General features: G+C 47.2%; 1 protein-coding gene across 2 annotated transcripts in view; it reads right to left on the bottom strand.

Annotated features, from left to right (window-relative positions):
* RCC1 (regulator of chromosome condensation 1) overlaps positions 1-18,356 on the bottom strand; it is a 72,716-nt gene that overhangs the window by 8,653 nt on the left and 45,707 nt on the right. For both annotated transcript variants that reach the window (XM_069756693.1, XM_069756694.1), the window contains exon 7: positions 1,780-1,932. In XM_069756693.1, coding sequence (XP_069612794.1) covers positions 1,780-1,932 — 153 coding nt within the window. The remainder of the gene's footprint in view (positions 1-1,779; positions 1,933-18,356) is intronic.

The raw sequence follows: 18,356 nt of genomic DNA, 5'->3' as shown, positions 1-18,356 counted from the left end.
AGCCTTTTAGGAAAGCGTCTGCTTTCTTGTCCATGGGGTCCTTCAAGACTCCCAAAAGGAGCAAGACTGGTCCTCAAAAGGGTATTTTCTTTTGAGTGTAAGTAGGGCCTTTCTTATGGGTTTTTTCCACTCATTTTTAATCAAGGCCTGAATTTTCTCATTAAGTGGAAAGGCCTTCCTCTTTTTCTGTTCGAGACCCCCGAACATGATGTCCTGGACTGATTTTTTAGGGTGAGGGTCAGTTAGCCCCATGGTGTTCCTAACTGCTTTAACAAGGCTATCAGTCTCTTCTAGTGGAAAACAGCTACGACCCCCCCAGAGGAAGAGGACATTGAAGAAGAGTTGGAGGTGTCCGAGTCCCCATCTTCACTACCCGTGTCACTGGACCCAGGTGTCAGGGATCTATGCCTGATTTTCCTTCGCTTTTTCCCCTCCTGTAGGGGATCTAAAGGTGTTTTCCACCTGATTTTTTATCAATGACCTGAGATCTGCAACGAACCTGGGAAGCCCCTCACATACTGTTTGCAGTTAATGTGTGGAACAAAGTCTTTTTTTCCCCCATGTAGAGGGAAGATCTTCCCTACAAAGAGCACAGATTTTGTGTTTAGTTTTTCCTGAACTTTTTCTCCCCTGAAAAACAAAACAAATATAGGGCCTCATTAACCACTAGCTTTCAGGAAGATCACTCACCACCTGGTGGACCCATCAGTACCGGTTGGGGATGATCCGTATCTGCCGTCGGATTTTCCCTTACGCCAGAAGCTGTACTGGAGCCTTTGCTGTGCTGTGATCCCGAGCGTCCTTTGCCGTTAACCTTGTGCTGCTGGTGGTGTCAGGCTTCCTTTTGTCTGTGGCCGCCGTTTTTGCTGCTGCTGCGGTGGTCTAGATAGAGGGGATTTCTCCTGCAGGTCTAGATCGCTCATGATGCCTGGGGAATGCTGGTCGAGCACCATTTAGAAGCGTCCGACCAGAGAGCTGTCCCCCTTAAATAAGCGCGCTGACTGGATTACCTAGTTCTGCCCTGCACCCGTGCGATATTGAGACCTGCGCATTGACTGGATACCCAGTCATGCTTTGCGCTTAATCGCGTCCCTCTTCCCGCGCATGCGCACTGGCTGGCCGGGAACGCTTTGCGGCGGTACCGCCCCCAAAATTGCACCGCACATTACCGTGCATGAATCCTGGTTCCCGGAGCCCTCAGGACACCAGTAATAGCTTTACACCTGGGGAGACAGCTCCAATACTGCCTCCTCCCCGTCCAGAGGGACCCCTGTGTGGGCGGCTGTCAGGTGTCCGGGATCCTGCTGCTGCGCCATGAGGAGTTCTCCCCTGGAGAGGCGGCCGCAATACTCTCCATGCTGCCTCTCCTCGCACACCCTAGAGGCTTGCCAACCTCAGTGGTGGTGCTTTGGGTGACCACACCAGCCGAGGCAGGGAACCCCCGCTGCCTGGATTGGACTGATTGGCCCCGGAATCCCACGAAGATCGAGGTAAGTTTCTGTAGGTCCCCCATCAAGGACAGGAAACCAAACTGATGCGGGAGAGAGGTACCGCCTTATCTGTAGGTTTCCTGTCCTTGCTGCGAGGATCCCCTCTCTCCGTGGTGCAGTCATGGGGGACAGAAAATACACATCACCTGATCTGTTTCGTCCAAAAAGCACACAAGTTTATAAAGCCTGGAGCTGGGAAATATGCATAAAAATTATATGGTCAAAATACTCCCTTGCCTAATAATTCTTCACACAATGTAGTGTGACTTGCAAGTCAAAAACAACTCACCTAATTGATGATAGTTGGAAAGGCCAAAACCATAAACATGTCCCTCTTGTGAGATAGCAAAAGTAAAGTATGCACCACAGAAAATGTCCTGAAAAACAACACGCCCACACCCTTTAGCCTTCAACTGGATGCACTGAGGAATTAACAGCCGGTCTGTAAAAAGAATACATAAATACATAAGATATGAAAGTGAAATGGAAGCTATTCATTATACAAGTCCAAATAATACACAGATACACACACACACACACACACACACAATGTTAAGAGTGGAATCTCTCTTGTAAGCAACATTAACCACGTACACAGTGCGGATTTGGCTGCGGATCCGCAGCGGTTCGGCCACTGCAGATTCGGAACAGTTTTCCATGCGTTGTACAGTACCATGTAAACCTATGGTAAACTCCAAATCCGCTGTGCCCACGGTGCGGAAAATACCGCACGGAAACGCCGAGTTGTATTTTCTGCAGCATGTCAATTCTTTGTGCGGATTCCACAGCGTTTTACACCTGCTCCTCAATAGGAATCCGCAGTAAATGTTTCAAAAACACAATGTGGACAAATAGCATTAGAGTTAGGGTTGGAATTAGAGTTAGGGTTGGAATTAGAGTTAGGGTTGGAATTAGAGTTAGGGTTGGAATTAGAGTTAGGGTTGGAATTAGAGTTAGGGTTGGAATTAGAGTTAGGGTTGGAATTAGAGTTAGGGTTGGAATTAGAGTTAGGGTTGGAATTAGAGTTAGGGTTGGAATTAGAGTTAGGGTTGGAATTAGAGTTAGGGTTGGAATTAGAGTTAGGGTTGGAATTAGAGTTAGGGTTGGAATTAGAGTTAGGGTTGGAATTAGAGTTAGGGTTGGAATTAGAGTTAGGGTTGGAATTAGAGTTAGGGTTGGAATTAGAGTTAGGGTTGGAATTAGAGTTAGGGTTGGAATTAGAGTTAGGGTTGGAATTAGAGTTAGGGTTGGAATTAGAGTTAGGGTTGGAATTAGAGTTAGGGTTGGAATTAGAGTTAGGGTTGGAATTAGAGTTAGGGTTGGAATTAGAGTTAGGGTTAGGCTTGTGGTTAGGGTTATGGTTAAGGGTGTGTTGGGGTTAGCGTTGGAGTTAGAATTGAGGGGTTTCCACTGTGTAGGCACATCAGGGGGTCCCAAATGCGACATGGCGCCACCAGTGATTCCAGCCAATCTTGCTTTCAAAAAGTGAAATGGTGCTCCCTCCCTTCGGAGCCCAGACATGCACCCGAAAAGTGGTTTACCCAAACATATGGAGCATAAGCGTACTCAGGAGAAATTTGACCCCCAAAGTTGTTGTGCAATTTTTCCTGTTACCCATGGGAAAATAAAAAAATTGGGGGCTAAAAATTTATTTTTATGGGAAAAATAGGGATTTTTGTGTACTCAACGTAAAATCCTCTTCTCCGAGTCATTCATTGGGGGACGGACCGTGGGTGTATGCTGCTGCCACTAGGAGGCCAACACTAAGTGATGCAAAGAAAGTTAGCTCCTCCTCTGCAGTATACACCCTCCTGCTGACTCTCAGAACCAGTTCAGTGCAAAAGCAGTAGGAGATCAACAACATATGAGAGTATAACATGTCAAATCATAAAACAAGCACAAGCTCATAACAGGGTGGGAGCTGTGTCCCCAATGAATGGCTCAGAGAAAAGGATTTTACGGTGAGTACACAAAAATCCCTATTTCTCCTTCGCGTCATTGGGGGGACACAGACTGTGGGACATCCCAAAGCAGTCCCTGGGTAGGGACAACATCAGATCAGGCCCTCTGTAACCGCTACTTACAAGTGTGCCGTGGCCTGCCGAGCCCGCCTGCCCAGAATCACATCTGTGGAAGTCTGAGAATTATAGTGCTTCAAGAATGCATGCAGACTGTACGATCCCGCAAGCTTGCAGGCGTGCTTTGCCGACGCCTGGTGCCTAGAACCCACGATAGACAGGATTGGAGATAGGCTGACATCTAACACGGAAGGAATCCTGGATGGTGAAACAAATCCACCAGGCTAACATGGCCGATGAAACGGCTAAACCCTTCCTGTAACAGTCAGGAAGCCTTCCTCTTACCATCAGGAAGCCCAAATAAAGTGTCCAACCTTCAGAAGGACGCTGTCCTCGATACGTACCTACTCAGTGCACTCACTTTCTCCAAAATATGGGGAACCCATTCAGTTTTGTGGACTGGTGCCGAAAGATGAGAGAAGAATGATGTCCCCATAACAGTGGGAATACGATTCCAACTTGGTAACAAGGGACGGGGATGGCCTGAGGACAACCTTGCCTTGATGGTAATAAGGAAAACAAGTCTGAAAGAACAGAGCAGCTATCTTCGAAGACTCGTCAGGATGACGATATCGCAGAGAGAAAAAAAAAAAAGGGGCGACCTTCCCTGATAGTAAAGTCTGTCCGGATCAAAAGGAGTCTACTGTAAGACTCCCAGGACCATTAAGGACCCAAAGATCTAACGGTTTGTGAAAGGGATGAACCACATGTGAGACTCCCTGCGAGAAAGTCCCTACTTGCAGTTTTGTTGCAATAAGACTGATAAGTACTAGCTCCGCAAACGAATAACCTGACGTGGTCAGTACGGATCTCCCAGAAATCACCAGGGCCCTTCCTGCTCCGAAAGGCTCTCTGAAATAATGGAAGAGGTTTTATGGAAACTGGTACCACGGAAAAAAAGAGCATGCACTGCGATGGCTTTTGGAGCTCGAGGCCGAACCATGAACTTCAGTACATTGGCGTTCAGTCTGGAAGACATCCGATCTACATCTGGAGTGCTCCAGTGAAGGCAGATTTGATGGAAGACTTCCAGGTGAAGTTCCCACTCACTTTAGGCAGGACCCTGATGGCTGAAGAAGTCTGCTGTCCAGAGTTCTACTCCTGGGATGTGAACTACCGAGATCACTGAATGCTAGAACTCGGCCCATCAGAGAGTGTGAGGTACCTCAGCCATGGCTCCTGACCGTGGGTACCTGCTAGATGATTGACGTATGGCACAACCGTGGCATTATCCGATTGAATTCGGATGGGGAGACTCGCCAGGGGGCAGTGGACCTGCTGTAGGACTAGCCGTACCGTTCGGATCCCCAGGACAATGATCGGAAGAAGACTGGTATTGGCAGTCACTAATAACCATTGAACCGGGAGAAAGGATCTCCCCTGGATGGGGGAAGAGTTCATAGACTACCCTCTGAAAGCCTGTTTGACCTGCAGAAAACTGCTTCCATTGCCGTCACCATTTTTCTTCAGAACACTCCTAGCAAAGCGAATGGATTGAGGGGACGAGTGATCAAGTGCGCGAGCTCCCTGTTGAAGGGCCACGGCCTTGTGTCAAGAGAGAATTACCAACCTTCTGGAAGTGTCCAGGATCATCCTCAAAAAGGATATCTGCTGGGCTGGAAATGAGGAAAACTTGTCTAAGTTTAGCTGCCAGCCCAGGAGAGAGAGGGTATCGCAAGTGATTTAGACGACTCAGCGCAGTCCTGGAAGAGTGGCTAGAAAGTCGACCAAATAGGGCTGGACGACCACGCCTCTAGGGTGCAAGAGGAACATGACAGCTGCCATGACCCTTGCGAACACCATGGGTGCAGTAGCAAGGCCGAAGGGCAAGGTCGTGACTTAAAAATGCTGTTAGCGAATAGAAATGCGAAGGAATTTTTGAAGAGGGGAAAAATAGGAATGTGAAGGTAAGCATCCCAAATGTTGATGGATGCCAGAAACTCCACCTTTTTCCGTTGAAGTAATGGCTGAGCGGAAGAAATCCATCCAAAGAAGGAGGACCTTGTCAAGCTTGATAGAAGTTTGAGGTCCAGGATCGGTCTTACTTTTTTGTCCCCTTTTTGGAACAAAGTCCCTTAGATCTAGACTGTCCTGGACAACGCTTCCACTGCTGGATGGGTCTGTAGAAAACATGCGATCCTTTGCTCCTGCGTGGGAAACGCTCCCAACTTCTCACCGAATAACCAACCACTCTGGTAAGAGAGTGATGTCAGAGGCTTTTGGAACGCAGAGTACGCTTCCATTCTCTGAGCTATAATGCCCTTCTGAGTCTAATGGCATTTGCTGCTTACAGTGCCGTGCAACTAGCTGCATCCAAGAGGCGTAAACCACATAGTCTACCTCTTAAGAGATTTGATTAGCCAGCCGTACTGTCTACGGGAAAAGGTTACTGTTGTGAATCAAAGTAGTTAAGGTCTCTGACCATGAGACCATTGCTCTATCAACCCATGCGGCGGCTAAGGAAAGGTAGAGCGCTGAACCTGAGGCCGCAAGACGGAACGAACCAGATTTGCTATTTGACAGTCCGTGGTATTTTTAATTGATGACCCATCGGGCAGGGATACTTGTAGGTATACCACAGGGGATTCTACCCGGTTAATCTGCCACGTGGCAGAGTGCGCGGCTGCATCCAGCAGGTCGGGAAAAAGCCATCTCTTGACGGTGCAGATTTAAAATGATGAACCTTTGATCCACCATCCTCTTAAACAGAGAAGTGGAGAGGTATCGTCCGCCTTCTTTCATCATCTGCTAAATAGTGGTGATGCAGAGGGGGGTGTTCGGATGCCAAAAATAGAATTAGACTTACCGGTAATTCAGTTTCTAGGAACCTTCCACGACATCATATGGAGGTTGTCTCTTTGCCCTAATGGGGAACAGGAAACACAGAGAGGTTAAAAGGACCTCCCACTTGCCAGTGACTTACAACTGAGACCATAGCACCGGTTTACCTTCTGAATCCCAGATTTAATCCAGGAATATATATATATATATATATATATATATATATATATATATATATATATATATATATATATATATATATATATATATATATATATATATATATATATATATATATATATATATATATATATATATATATATATATAGGGTGGGAAATTAGCACAGCTGTGGAAGGTTCCTAGAAACCGAATTACCGGTAAGTCTAATTCTATTTTCTCTAGTCAGCTCCCACGACGGCATATGGAGGAATACCAACTAATTTGGCACTAGAGAGGGACAACGGCCTGGAGAACTTTACGGCTGAAGATTAAGTCCCTATTGGACAATACATCCAATCTATAGTGTTTGGAAAAAGTATAGAGTGAGGACCATGTTGCTGCCCTGCAGATCTGCTATGGAGATGCACCTGCTCTTTCTGCCCAGGAAACTGATGTAGATCTGGTTGAGTGAGCCTTGATCTCTACTGGAGGTAGTTTATTCTGAGCAAGAGAAGCCTGTGTTCTAGCTTATTTGATCCAGGTAGCAATGGTACCCTTAGCTACCTTCTTCCCCTTATTTTGTCCTGAGAGATGGATAAAAAGGTTATGATCAATTCTGTGAGCGCGGGCTTGGTCTAGGTAGTGTAAGATAATACGCCACACATCCAGAGTGTTGAATTTTCTTTCTTCCGAATTTGCAGGTTTGTGACAAAAAGATGGTAGAATAAGCTCTTGGGAATGGTGGAATTCAGAGACTACTTTCAGAAGAAAAGATGGGTCAAGACGAAGCACTATTGAATCTTCCCTAACCAATAGATAAGGCTCTCATTGATAAGGCCTGTAATTCACCCACTCTCCTAGCCAATGTTATGGCAACCAAAAAAATAGCTTTATATGCAAGATTTTGCGGAGAACAGGAAGACAAAGGTTAAAAAGGTGGACCTGTGAGTCCTTGGAGTACCACATTGAGATCATTGAGATCCCATGGAGGAACAATAACCTGTTTTTAGGGTTCATTCTAACTGCTGAGGTCATAAATCTCTTGATCCAGCGATGACCTGCCAGATCTTTGTCAAAGAGTTGAGCGCAGACACATGGACCTTTAAAGTACTAGGTCTAAGACCGATTTCTAAGCCTTTTTGTAAGAAATCTAATATCCTAGATTTGTTCAGCTTGAGAGGGTCTGGAAGGTTGGGTAGACAAAAGGATGAAAACTTTTTCCAGACCTTATTGTAGATGGCGTTTGTTACTGGTGACCTGGATTTTTGCAGGGTAGCCATGATGGGGTTTGATAACCCCTTTTGCTTTCAGCACTTGGGCTTCAGTAACTACGCCGCTAAGTTCCATCTCTGAGGGTCCGAGTGGAGAATAGGTCCCTGAGAGAGGAGATTGTCTTTTACTGGTAACATTACTGGCCCGTCCACCTGTAGCTGGATGATCAAGTTGAACAAACTTCTTTTGGGCCATAATGGGGCAATCAAAATAGTCAGGGTCCGTTCTATCTGTATCTTCCGTAGAACCTTTGCAAGAATTGGGATTGGTGGAAACGCGTAAGCTAGATGGAAATGCCAATTCTGGACTAAGGCATCCACTCCTCTGGGATTGCCTCTTGGGTTCAAGGAGAAGAAAGTTTTGACTTTTGCGTTTTGGTGAGAGGCAAAGAGGTCGACTTCTGGGAGACCCCACTTGTGAACTAGCATGTTGAAGGTTTGATAGTCCAGGCTCCATTCGCTGGGGTGAATGTCCTGGCGACTTAGATAATCTGCCTGGATGTTGGCAAAACCCTTCAAATGAATTGCCGTCAGGGATAGTAGGTTTCTCTCAGCCCAACAAAATATTCGAGCGGAGATTTTCTTTAGGCTGATGAATTTTGTACTGCCTTGATGCTTGATATGAGGCTGATGAATTTTGTACTGCCTTGATGCTTGATATGAGCCACCGTGGTCATATTGTCCAACAAGCCAACAAGGCTTCTTCCACAGCTTTGAGCTCCCTGAAATTTGACAATTTCCCTCTGATTGGTCCCAAAAACCTTGAAAAGGAACATGGTTTATCATGGCTCCCCAGCCCCTCATGCTAGCATCCGACTTGATCGTGGTTAGTGGAAACTGAATCCAACTCACACCCCTGAGGAGGTTTTTGGAATTCATCCACCATGTTAAGGATGCTTTCACTCGGCCTGGTGTGTGAATCCTTTTGGTTAAAGTACCAGGACGACCGTCCCAATTGTCTAGAATGTGGGCTTGAAGGATTCTTGAGTGGGCTTGAGCCCAAGCCACCGACTGAATACAGGCTGTCATGGAGCCTAAGAGCGACATTGCCTCTCGGAGAGAAGGAGATCTCATTGAATTTTTTTGACATTTACTACCAATGGTTGTCTGTGATCGTCTAGAAGAAAGGACATCTGTTTTGCAGAATCCAGAAGTACTCCCCAAAATTTCCTGGTTTTGGAGGGTTGAAGCTGGGATTTTTTTATATTTGGAATCCAACCCAGAGACCTCAATATCTCTAAAGTGGTTGACACATGGGATAAGAGGATCATCTCGGTGGGAGCTACTATCAGGAGGTCGTCCAGATAGGGCACTATACAGACACCTTGTTTCCGGATCTGCCATTATCTTGGAGAACACTCTCGGTGCTGATGAAATGCCGAAGGGAAGGAATCCAAACTGATAGTGCTCCACTTGACGACACCCCTATATCGCAAATCTGAGATTTTTTTCTGTGTCTCGGGTGGATAGGAATGTGAAAATACTCATCCTTTAGATCGATGGTTGCCATAAAGGAGTGATGCCCTATCAGAGGAAAGCCTGATTTTACAGACTCCATCTTAAACTTGCAGTATTTCACATGTTGATTTAGACCCTTCAAGTTTATTATAATACGGACATCCCCTGATGGTTTGGGTACCAGAAATAAATCGGGAATAATGTCCTATCCCCCATTCCGATTGTGGAACTGGGGAGATCACGTTTGATTTTACAAGATCCCCGAGACCTAATGTCAATAAGTTGTGATCTCCTGGTGTTGGAAGGGTAGTGATTTTTAGACCCTGAGGGGGGGGGGGGGTTAAATGAACTATTAATAGGCCCTCCTTGATAACATTGAGGACCAAGTGGGAACTGGTGATGTTCTCCCACTGACCAGCATATTTTGAGAGTGTTGTGGGACAAAAATATTTTTTCCCTCTACCCTTTGCATAACTCCATCTGCCGGTTTTGCCTTTACCTCTCGCATGAAAAAAAAAACATTTTCTATGTGTTTTTTGCTCCGGGAGTGCATTTTTCTTGTCAGTCGCTTTGTCAAGAATGTCATCTAGTGCTGGACCGAAGACATCTTCCCCTTTAAAGGTTATGGCACACAGTTTGGCTTTAGAAGTAATGTCGCCACTCCACATTTTAAGCCAGAGAGCTCTTCTGGCAGAGTTGGAAAGCACTAGGGACCTGGCGGCAACTCTTAACAGATTCCAGAGAAGTATCCGCCAGGAAACCAGTAGCCTTATGCAGAATAGGGAGCGAGTCTAACATTTCACCTCTTGAGATACCCTGAGATATATGGGTTTCCAATTTCTCTAGCCAACGGGAGAGGGCCCTAGCTACACAAGTAGAGGCAATGTTAGCCTTAAAGATAGATGTAGAAGTTTCCCATGACTTCTTCAGGAGACTTTCAATCTTCCTATTCATAGGATCCTTTATGTGCACATGTTGCGTTTTTTTCCGCGATAAAAACGCATCGTGGAAAAATACGCAGCATGTTCATTAATTTTTGCGTATTTCCTGTTATTTAATGCATTGGGAAGCTCCGGAAAAAACGCAAAAAACACACGAGAAAAACGTGTGCGGATTTTCTGCAGAAAATCTCCGATTTTGTTCAGGAAATTTCTGTAGAAAATCCTGACGTGTGCACATAGCCTAACAGTGGTGGTACAGTGGGGGCTGCTCGAACACTAAAGAGAGGGTGCCTCGGTACATCCACGGAGTTCAAGCCACCGGGTGGGACTTTGTGTCAGCCTCCTAGTGGCAGCAGCATACACCCACGGTCTGTGTCCCCCAATGAGGCGAAGGAGAAAAAATTATTTTTTTAATTTTCACAGCTCTGTTATAAAATTCTGTGAAGCACTTGGGAGTTCAAAGTGCTCACCACACATCTAGATAAGTTCATTGTGGGGTCTAGTTTCCAAAATGGGGTCACTTGTGGGGGGTTTCTACTGTTTAGGCACATCAGGGGCTCTGCAAACTTAACATGACACCCGCAGACCACGCCATCAAACTCTGCATTCCAAAACCACTACTTCCCTTCCGAGCCCTGACGTGTGCCCAAATAGTGGTTTACCACCACATATGGGGTAACAGCGTACTCAGGACAAACTGGACAACAACTTTTGGCGTCCAATTTCTCCTGTTACCCTTGAGAAAATAAAAAATTGCAGACAAAAAAAAATAATTTTTGGAGGAAAAAAAAGTTTTATTTTCACGGCTCTGAGTTATAAACTTCTGTGAAACACTTGGGGAAAAAAGATATTTGTGGTTCTTACCGTAAAATCTTTCTTGGAGCCTTCATTGGGGGACACCGATAACCATGGGTGTATGCTGCGGTCGCTAGGAGGCTGACACTATGCAAATAAAGACGAAATAGCTCCTCCCCGGCAGTATACACTCTCCGACAGGCATCAGGCAACTCAGTTGGTGCAAAAGCAGTAGTAGGAACAAGTATAAACCAACTCAACCTATGTACCAACCCAAAACAATGGCACGTTGGCCAAAACGGTACAACCTAAAGGGAGGGTTCCGTGTCCCCCAATGGAGGCTCCAAGATAGATTTTACCTTAATAACCAAAAATCCCTCTTTCTTTCTCGCTTCATTGGGGGACCCAGGTAACCATGGGACGTCCAAAAGCAGTCCCAAGGGCGGGACAATATGCAGAAAAAAGACCTAGGTCAGCCGGTGGGAAACCACCGCCTGCAGTACTGTATCTTTCTATCTAGGCCTGCGTCCACAGAAGCCCGATGGTGCACCTTGTAGAACTTTACAAGGTGTGGATGGACGACCACGTTGCGGCCTTGCAAACCTGCGAGGCCGAAGCTTGGTGACGAACTGCCCAGGAAGCTCCCACAGCCCGGGTAGAGTGAGCCCTCACCCCCAGAGGAGGCTGTTTGTTGTGGACACGGTATGCCTCCAGAACCACCGAAAAATCCAAAGAGCAATTGTGCACTTAGAGGCAGGGAGCCCCTTTCGATGCCCTTCCGAGATGACAAACAGAGGATCGGACTGGCAAAAAGAGGCAGTTCAATAAAGATACTCGGATAGCCCTGACCAAATCCAGTTTGTGGAGAGAATTCTCCAAGGGATGAACTGGGGAAGGACACAAAGAAGGAAGGATGATGTCCTTATTGATGTGAAAAGCCGAAACTACCTTCGGTAGAAAAGAAGGAACAGGTCGAAGGACCACTTTGTCCTGATGCAAAATCAGGAAGGGAGAACGACAGGACAACGCCACCAACTCTCCTAAACGAGGTGATGGCGACCAAGAATGCCAGTTTCCAGGAAAGAAGGGAGAGTGAAGTGTCCTGAATTGGTTTAAAAGGCGCACTCTGGAGAGCGCTGGACACGAGGTTGAGGTCCCAAGGCTCAACCGAAGGACGGTAAGTGAGAGCTATATGAGCGACCCCTTGGAGAAAGGTTCTCACCTGTGGAAGGGAGGTCAGGTCTCTGAAAAAGGGTAGACAGAGTGGAAACCTGACCCTTCAAGGTGCTCAGGGAAAGGCCCGAATCGAGACCCACTTAAAGGAAACCAAGAACTGAAGGAAGGGAAAAGACCATAGGGAACAAAGTGTTGTCATCGCTCCATCGGAAACAGGCCTTCCAACATCTATGGTAGATTTGTGGAGATGCCGGTTTCCTAGCTTCTATCATGGTTTGAATGACGCTGTGGGAAAAACCTGCGTCCTTCAGGACCGCGGCTTCATCGGCCATACCATTAAATTCAGAGACCAAGAATTCAGATGGAAGAGGGGTCCTTGCGACAAACGATCCGGATGGTCTGGAAGGAACACCCCACCATTGGCAAATTTGTTTGAAAACTGAGGGAAAGAGCCCACTCGCCTGACATGAGCCCCCAACGGCTGAGGGAGTCAGCTTCCCAATTGTCCACCCCTGGGATGTGGACGGCTAATATGGAGGGAATGTGGTTCTCCGTCCACTGACGAATTTTAGCCACCTCCCTCATGACTTGCTTGTTGCGAGTCCCTCCCTGATGGTTTATGTAAGTCACGGCTGTGGCATTGTCCGACTGAATGTGGATCGGTTATCCAGAGAGGAGGGACTGCCAGCGGAGGAGGGCTAGGAAGATAACTCTGATCTCCAAGGCATTGATCGGGAGACGTGCCTCTTGAGTAGTCCAGCGGCCGTGGGCTGTGATGTGGAGAAAGACCACACCCCACCCTTGGAGACTGGCGCTGGTGGTGATTACCTGCCAGCGAAGAGGAAGAAACGACCTCTCGCGCAGGATGGAGGTGGATAGCGTTCACCGAGTGAGAGACTGCCTCACACTGAGAGGGAGGCGAACTGGGCTGTCTAAGGAAAGGGGACTCCTGTCCCAAGCAGAAAGGGCCAGCTGGAGAGGGTGAGAGTGGAACTGAGCATAGGGGACCGCTTCCACGGAAGTGACCATCTTTCCCAGAACCCTCATGTCAAGCCATAGAGGTAGAGGGGCAGGGCGCTTTAGGGCTTTGATTCCCCGCTGAAGAGAAAGGAACTTCTCCTTTGGGATGAAGACCTGGGCCTGAATGGTGTCGAATTCCATGCCCAGGAACTCTAGACGTTGGGTTGGAATCAAGGTGGACTTCTGTTTGTTGATTATCCAACCGAGGCGGATTAGCGTGTCGAGAGTGATCTGGAGACTCAGGCCGCAGTCCCGGCGAGATGGACCCTTGACCAGGAGGTCGTTGAGGTAGGGGATTACGAGGATCCCCTTCGATCGAAGGATGGTCATGACCGCCGCCAATACCTTCGTGAAGACCCTGGGGAGCGGACGCCAGGCCGAATGGGAGAGCCGTGAATTGATAATGTTGCTCTTGGATCGTGAAACGAAAAGATCTTTGATGCTGTACACAAATCGGAATGTGTGGGTACGCATCCCGAATGTCCACAGAGCACAGGAATTCTCCCGGTTCCATGGAAGCGATCACCGAGCGCAGAGACTCCATCTTGAAGTGCCGAATCCGGAGGTGGCGTTCAACTGTTTGAGATCCAAAATCGGGCGAAGAGAGCTGTCTTTTTTCGGAACTACGAACAGATTTGAGTAAAAACCCGAAAAAGCTTGCAGTAAGGGACTGGGGCGATTACCCCTGAGGCGAGGAGTGAATCGACAGCCTGGAGAAGCCCTGGGACATGGGAGGGCTGTTTGGGTGGACGAGAGGAAGAAACGTCTTCCTGGGGGCGAAAAAATTATATTTTGTAGCCTGATGTAACGATCTCCCTGACCCAGGCGTCGACCACTGATAACCAAGCCTCTGTGAACAGAAGACGCCTGCCTCCCACTGTGGAAAAATTTCCAGGTGGGGGTGACCCGTCATTTGGAAGAAAATCTGTAGCCCCGAGATCCGGAAGGTTTAGAGGTGCGGCTTTTAGCTCTCCAGTGAGGGGTAGGCCTGAAGGAAGGTTTCCTATGTTCCCCTTGAGAGGACGACCGGTCTTGTTGAGAGGTAACACCTGAGGAGAAGGAACGAAAGGACTGGGGTCCCTTCTTGTTGAAGGGACGCCTGGGCTTAGACTGATGTAAAGAAGTGCTCTTAACACCAGTGACGTCCGAGATCATTTGGTCCAGCTGTGTGGCAAAGAGCCTGGAGCCCTGGAAGGGCAGACCAGTGAGGGATTTTTTTTTTTAGCAGCGGGGTCTGCGTTCCACGCCTTCAGCCAAAGAACTCGGCGAATGGCAATAAAGTTACTGTCCAGAGAGGAATTCATTAGGTACTTCCCTGCGAGAGAAATCTGATCCCCTAAATCAGCCAGCTCCTCAGCAGGAGCCGAAGCTACAATGCCTCTACGCAGGATCTTGGCCCAGGCTGATGCCGCTTTCGCTACCCACGAAGAGGCGAAACTAGGACAGAGGAGCCAGAAGCTTCAAATGCAGACTTGACTAAAGCTTCGATTTGACTGTCCGTGGGATCCTTAAGAGATGCAGCATCAGGAATGGACAACACTGTCTGCGAGGATAATCTAGACACAGGCGGGTCTACCTTAGGAGATTCAGACCATTTCTTAACAAGGTCTGAATCAAACTGGTATAAAATGTCCAGCAGTTTCCTTCCCGGGAAACGCTTACCAGGATGCTCCCAGTGTCTTGACGCAGTGTTGTCAAACTCCTTGTGATTGTGAAAAACTCTAGAGGGACGTTTCATCTGTTTAAATGAAACGGAGATGTCCTGAGAGATTGTCTCTTCCTCCTTAAGTTCAAGTGTGTGAATATTAGCTGAAATAAGGCTATCAACCATATCGTGCGTCCCGGAGGTCTGATCTGTGTCAGAGACAGATTCCGACTGAGAAGTTACATCTGACCCGATGTCCGCCTGCGAGGAGGGGGAACGGATAGAGAGGGGTATTCCGGCTGACAGTGTGATCCGGCGAACTGGATGAGGACCTAGACAGAGTCCTCTTCCTGTATCTTTTCCAAAGCCTGCCCCTGTGAGGGTCTTGGTTAGGTGCGAGCGAATCGCCATGTGAGGCGTTCGTGGCACTGGTGGCATTAGATCGAAGCGGAATACGTTCAAGTACCTGGACCAGGGACTGAGATACTTTAGTCAGGTCAGACACACTGACCGACATGGCAACAACCCACTCCGGGGGAGTGCACTTATCTCGAGAAATGGGAGCTTCCTGAGGGACGGACATGATCGGAGGACTGCAGGACAGACAAAAAGGAGATGGCTGGCCTGAAGCCCACTTTTTCTTACAGCGGGCGCAAGCGTAGTGAATGACCGTAGTGATATAGCCGGGGGGCCATGCAGGGTTGGACATAGGTACAGAATAGTAATACCGAAGCAGGACGCAGAAGCGATGCTGCTTAGTGAAGTACAAACCAGGGGGAGCAGCGCAAAGCCTACCAGACACCCAGCGATAGCGGCAGCGCAGGAGACTGTGTCCCCCGCTAGAATAGGTCCTCGTGGCCACGCGGAGATCCAGGAAGAAGATGTCCGAGAAGGGCGGTTGAAGTAACAGATGCGGGAACGAGCACGCCGATAGGAACAGATAGGCGTGACCTTCCTGGGAACACCCAGTGCCAGAACCAGAGAGTGGAGTGCCCAGCTGGAGATGCAGCACTGGGTAAATCTAACGAGGGGGCATGGCCTGCCGGGAGAAAGCCCGCCTGGGAATCCGGGACGGCACGCGCCTGAAAAGGGGTGTGAAATTTGGAAAAAAAAAAAAAAAAAAAAAACACCGTCCTGGAACGATTAAGTGATCACTGCCAGTGCAGGCACTGGCGGCCGGTAAAGGTAGGGAGAAATGAATGGGAGAAGCGCTGCGCGCGGATGTTGATTGAAGATCTTCCTACCTGAAGTGGAGGTTCGTATCAGGGGCCCTTGGACGATAGAAAGGGTCCTGGGAGTCCTCCTTCCCGCGCCATTTAAGGCCGGCGCAGAAGACGGCGTCAACCCCTTAAAAAAAAGGGGTGGGGGTGGGGATTATGGGGTCACCGCAGGTGACCATAGTCTTCCTCTCAGCCCACTCTGAGAGGGACGAGGGGGGGGGGGGGGGGGGGAAAAGGGCAAGGACTGGCCACCGAAGGTCACCATGAACACCCCTAAGGGTGACATGGGACGAAGTCCTGCCCAGCGACACCGAGAACGGGCGATGTGGGTGAAACCACACTGCTCTCTCGGCCGCATAATGTGGGAAAACAGGGTGAGAAACTGCACCCTGTTACCCTAAGAAGTGTATCTGAAAAAGAAAGGGAAAATGATTAATAACCAACAAAGTCCCTGAAAGAAAAGATAAATGTGGATCTGGTGTTAGATCCAGGTCCGCCTCCTACAGACACTAAGCAAAACAGAGTTGCCTGGTGCCTGTTGAAGGGTGTATACTGCCGGGGAGGAGTTATTTCTTCTTTATTTGCATAGTGTCAGCCTCCTAGCAACAGCAGCATACACCCATGGTTACCAGTGTCCCCCAATGAAGCGAGAAAGAAAAGTGCTCACCACACATCTAGATTAGTTCCATGGGAGGTCTAGTTTCCAAAATGGGGTCACTTGTGGGGAAGCTCCAATGTTTAAGCACAAAGGGGCTCTCCAAACGCGGCATGTGTCCGCTAACGATTGGAGCTAATTTTCCATTCAAGAAGTCAAATGGCACTCCTTCCCTTCTGAGCCCTGCTGTGCGCCCAAACAGTGGTTCCCCCCACATATGGGGTTTCAGCGTACTCAGGACAAATTGGACAACTTTCGGGGTCCACTTTCTCCTTTTACCCTTGGGAAAATAAAAAAAAAATTGTTGCTAAAAGATAATCTTTGTGACTAAAAAGTTAAATGTTCATTTTTTCCTTCCATGTTGCTTCTGCTGCTGTGAAACACCTGAAGGGTTAATAAAACTTCTTGAATGTGGTTTTGAGCACCTTGAGGGGTGCGGTTTTTAGAACGGTGTCACTTTTGGGTATTTTCAGCCATATAGACCCCTCAAACTGACTTCAAATGTGAGGTGGTCCCTAAAAAAATGGTTTTGTAAATTTTGTTGTAAAAATGAGAAATCGCTGGTCAAATTTTAACCCTTATAACTTCCAAACAAAAAAAAAAATGTTGTTTCCAAAATTGTGCTGCTGTAAGGTAGACATGTGGGAAATGTTATTGATTAACTATATTGTGTCACAACATGTAAAGCACCATGGAATAAATGGCGCTATAACAATAAATAATAACTCTGGTTTAATAGAATACAAATTCAAAATTTGAAAAAAAATTTTTTTGAAATTTTCAAAGTTTGCCACATTTCTGATTTTTTCACAAAAAACGCAAAAATTAATCGACCTAAATTTACTGCTAACATGAGGGGGGGAGGGGAAGGGTGTCTTGTTTTGAGCAAGATATGCTTCCGCTATAGCTTGCTTAATCCAGTTAGCAATAGTACTTTTTGCTACTTTTCCCCCCTTATTTTGTCTGGAGGGATGGACAAATAGATTTTGATCAATTCTGTAAGAGCTGGTTTGCTCTAAATAATATAGTACAACACGTCTGACGTCAAGAGTCTGAAAATTTTCTTTTCTTGGATTTGCTGGATCTTGGCAAAAAGGAAGGTAGAACAATTTCCTGGAAGCGGTGGAATTCTGAAACAACTTTTGGAAGAAAAGAAGGGTCAAGACGCAGCACTATGGAGTCATCTCTAATGAACAAATAAGGCTCTCTTATTGAGAGAGCCTGTAGTTCTACTCTTCTTGCTGAGGTTATGGCCACCAGAAAAATTGTTTTGTAAATAAGATTTTTTGGAGAACAGGAGGATAACTGTTCAAAGGGTGGACCTGTAAGCCCTTGTAACACCAAGTTAAGGTCCCATAGGGGCACCATCATTTGTGTTCCAGGATTCATCCTAGAGGCTGATATCATGAACCTCTTAATCCAGCAATGATTTGCCAGATCCTGATCAAAAATAGAACTGAGGGCGGAGACCTGTACTTTTAATGTGCTAGGCCGGAGGCCTATTTCTAAGTCTTTTTGTAGAAAATCTAGAATTTGTGACAAATTCTGATTGAAGGGATCTGGTAATTCAGGAAGACAAAAGGATGAAAATTTCTTCAAAACTTTATTGTATATGGCATTGGTTACTGGTTTTCTTGATTTTTGAAGTATAGTAACTACTGAGTC

Source organism: Ranitomeya imitator, chromosome 3 (genome assembly GCF_032444005.1).
Source record: "Ranitomeya imitator isolate aRanImi1 chromosome 3, aRanImi1.pri, whole genome shotgun sequence".
NCBI classification, from domain to species: domain Eukaryota; kingdom Metazoa; phylum Chordata; class Amphibia; order Anura; family Dendrobatidae; genus Ranitomeya; species Ranitomeya imitator.
The sequence above is the reverse complement of the archived record's forward strand: the minus strand, read 5'-3'. Positions and strand labels throughout refer to the sequence as shown.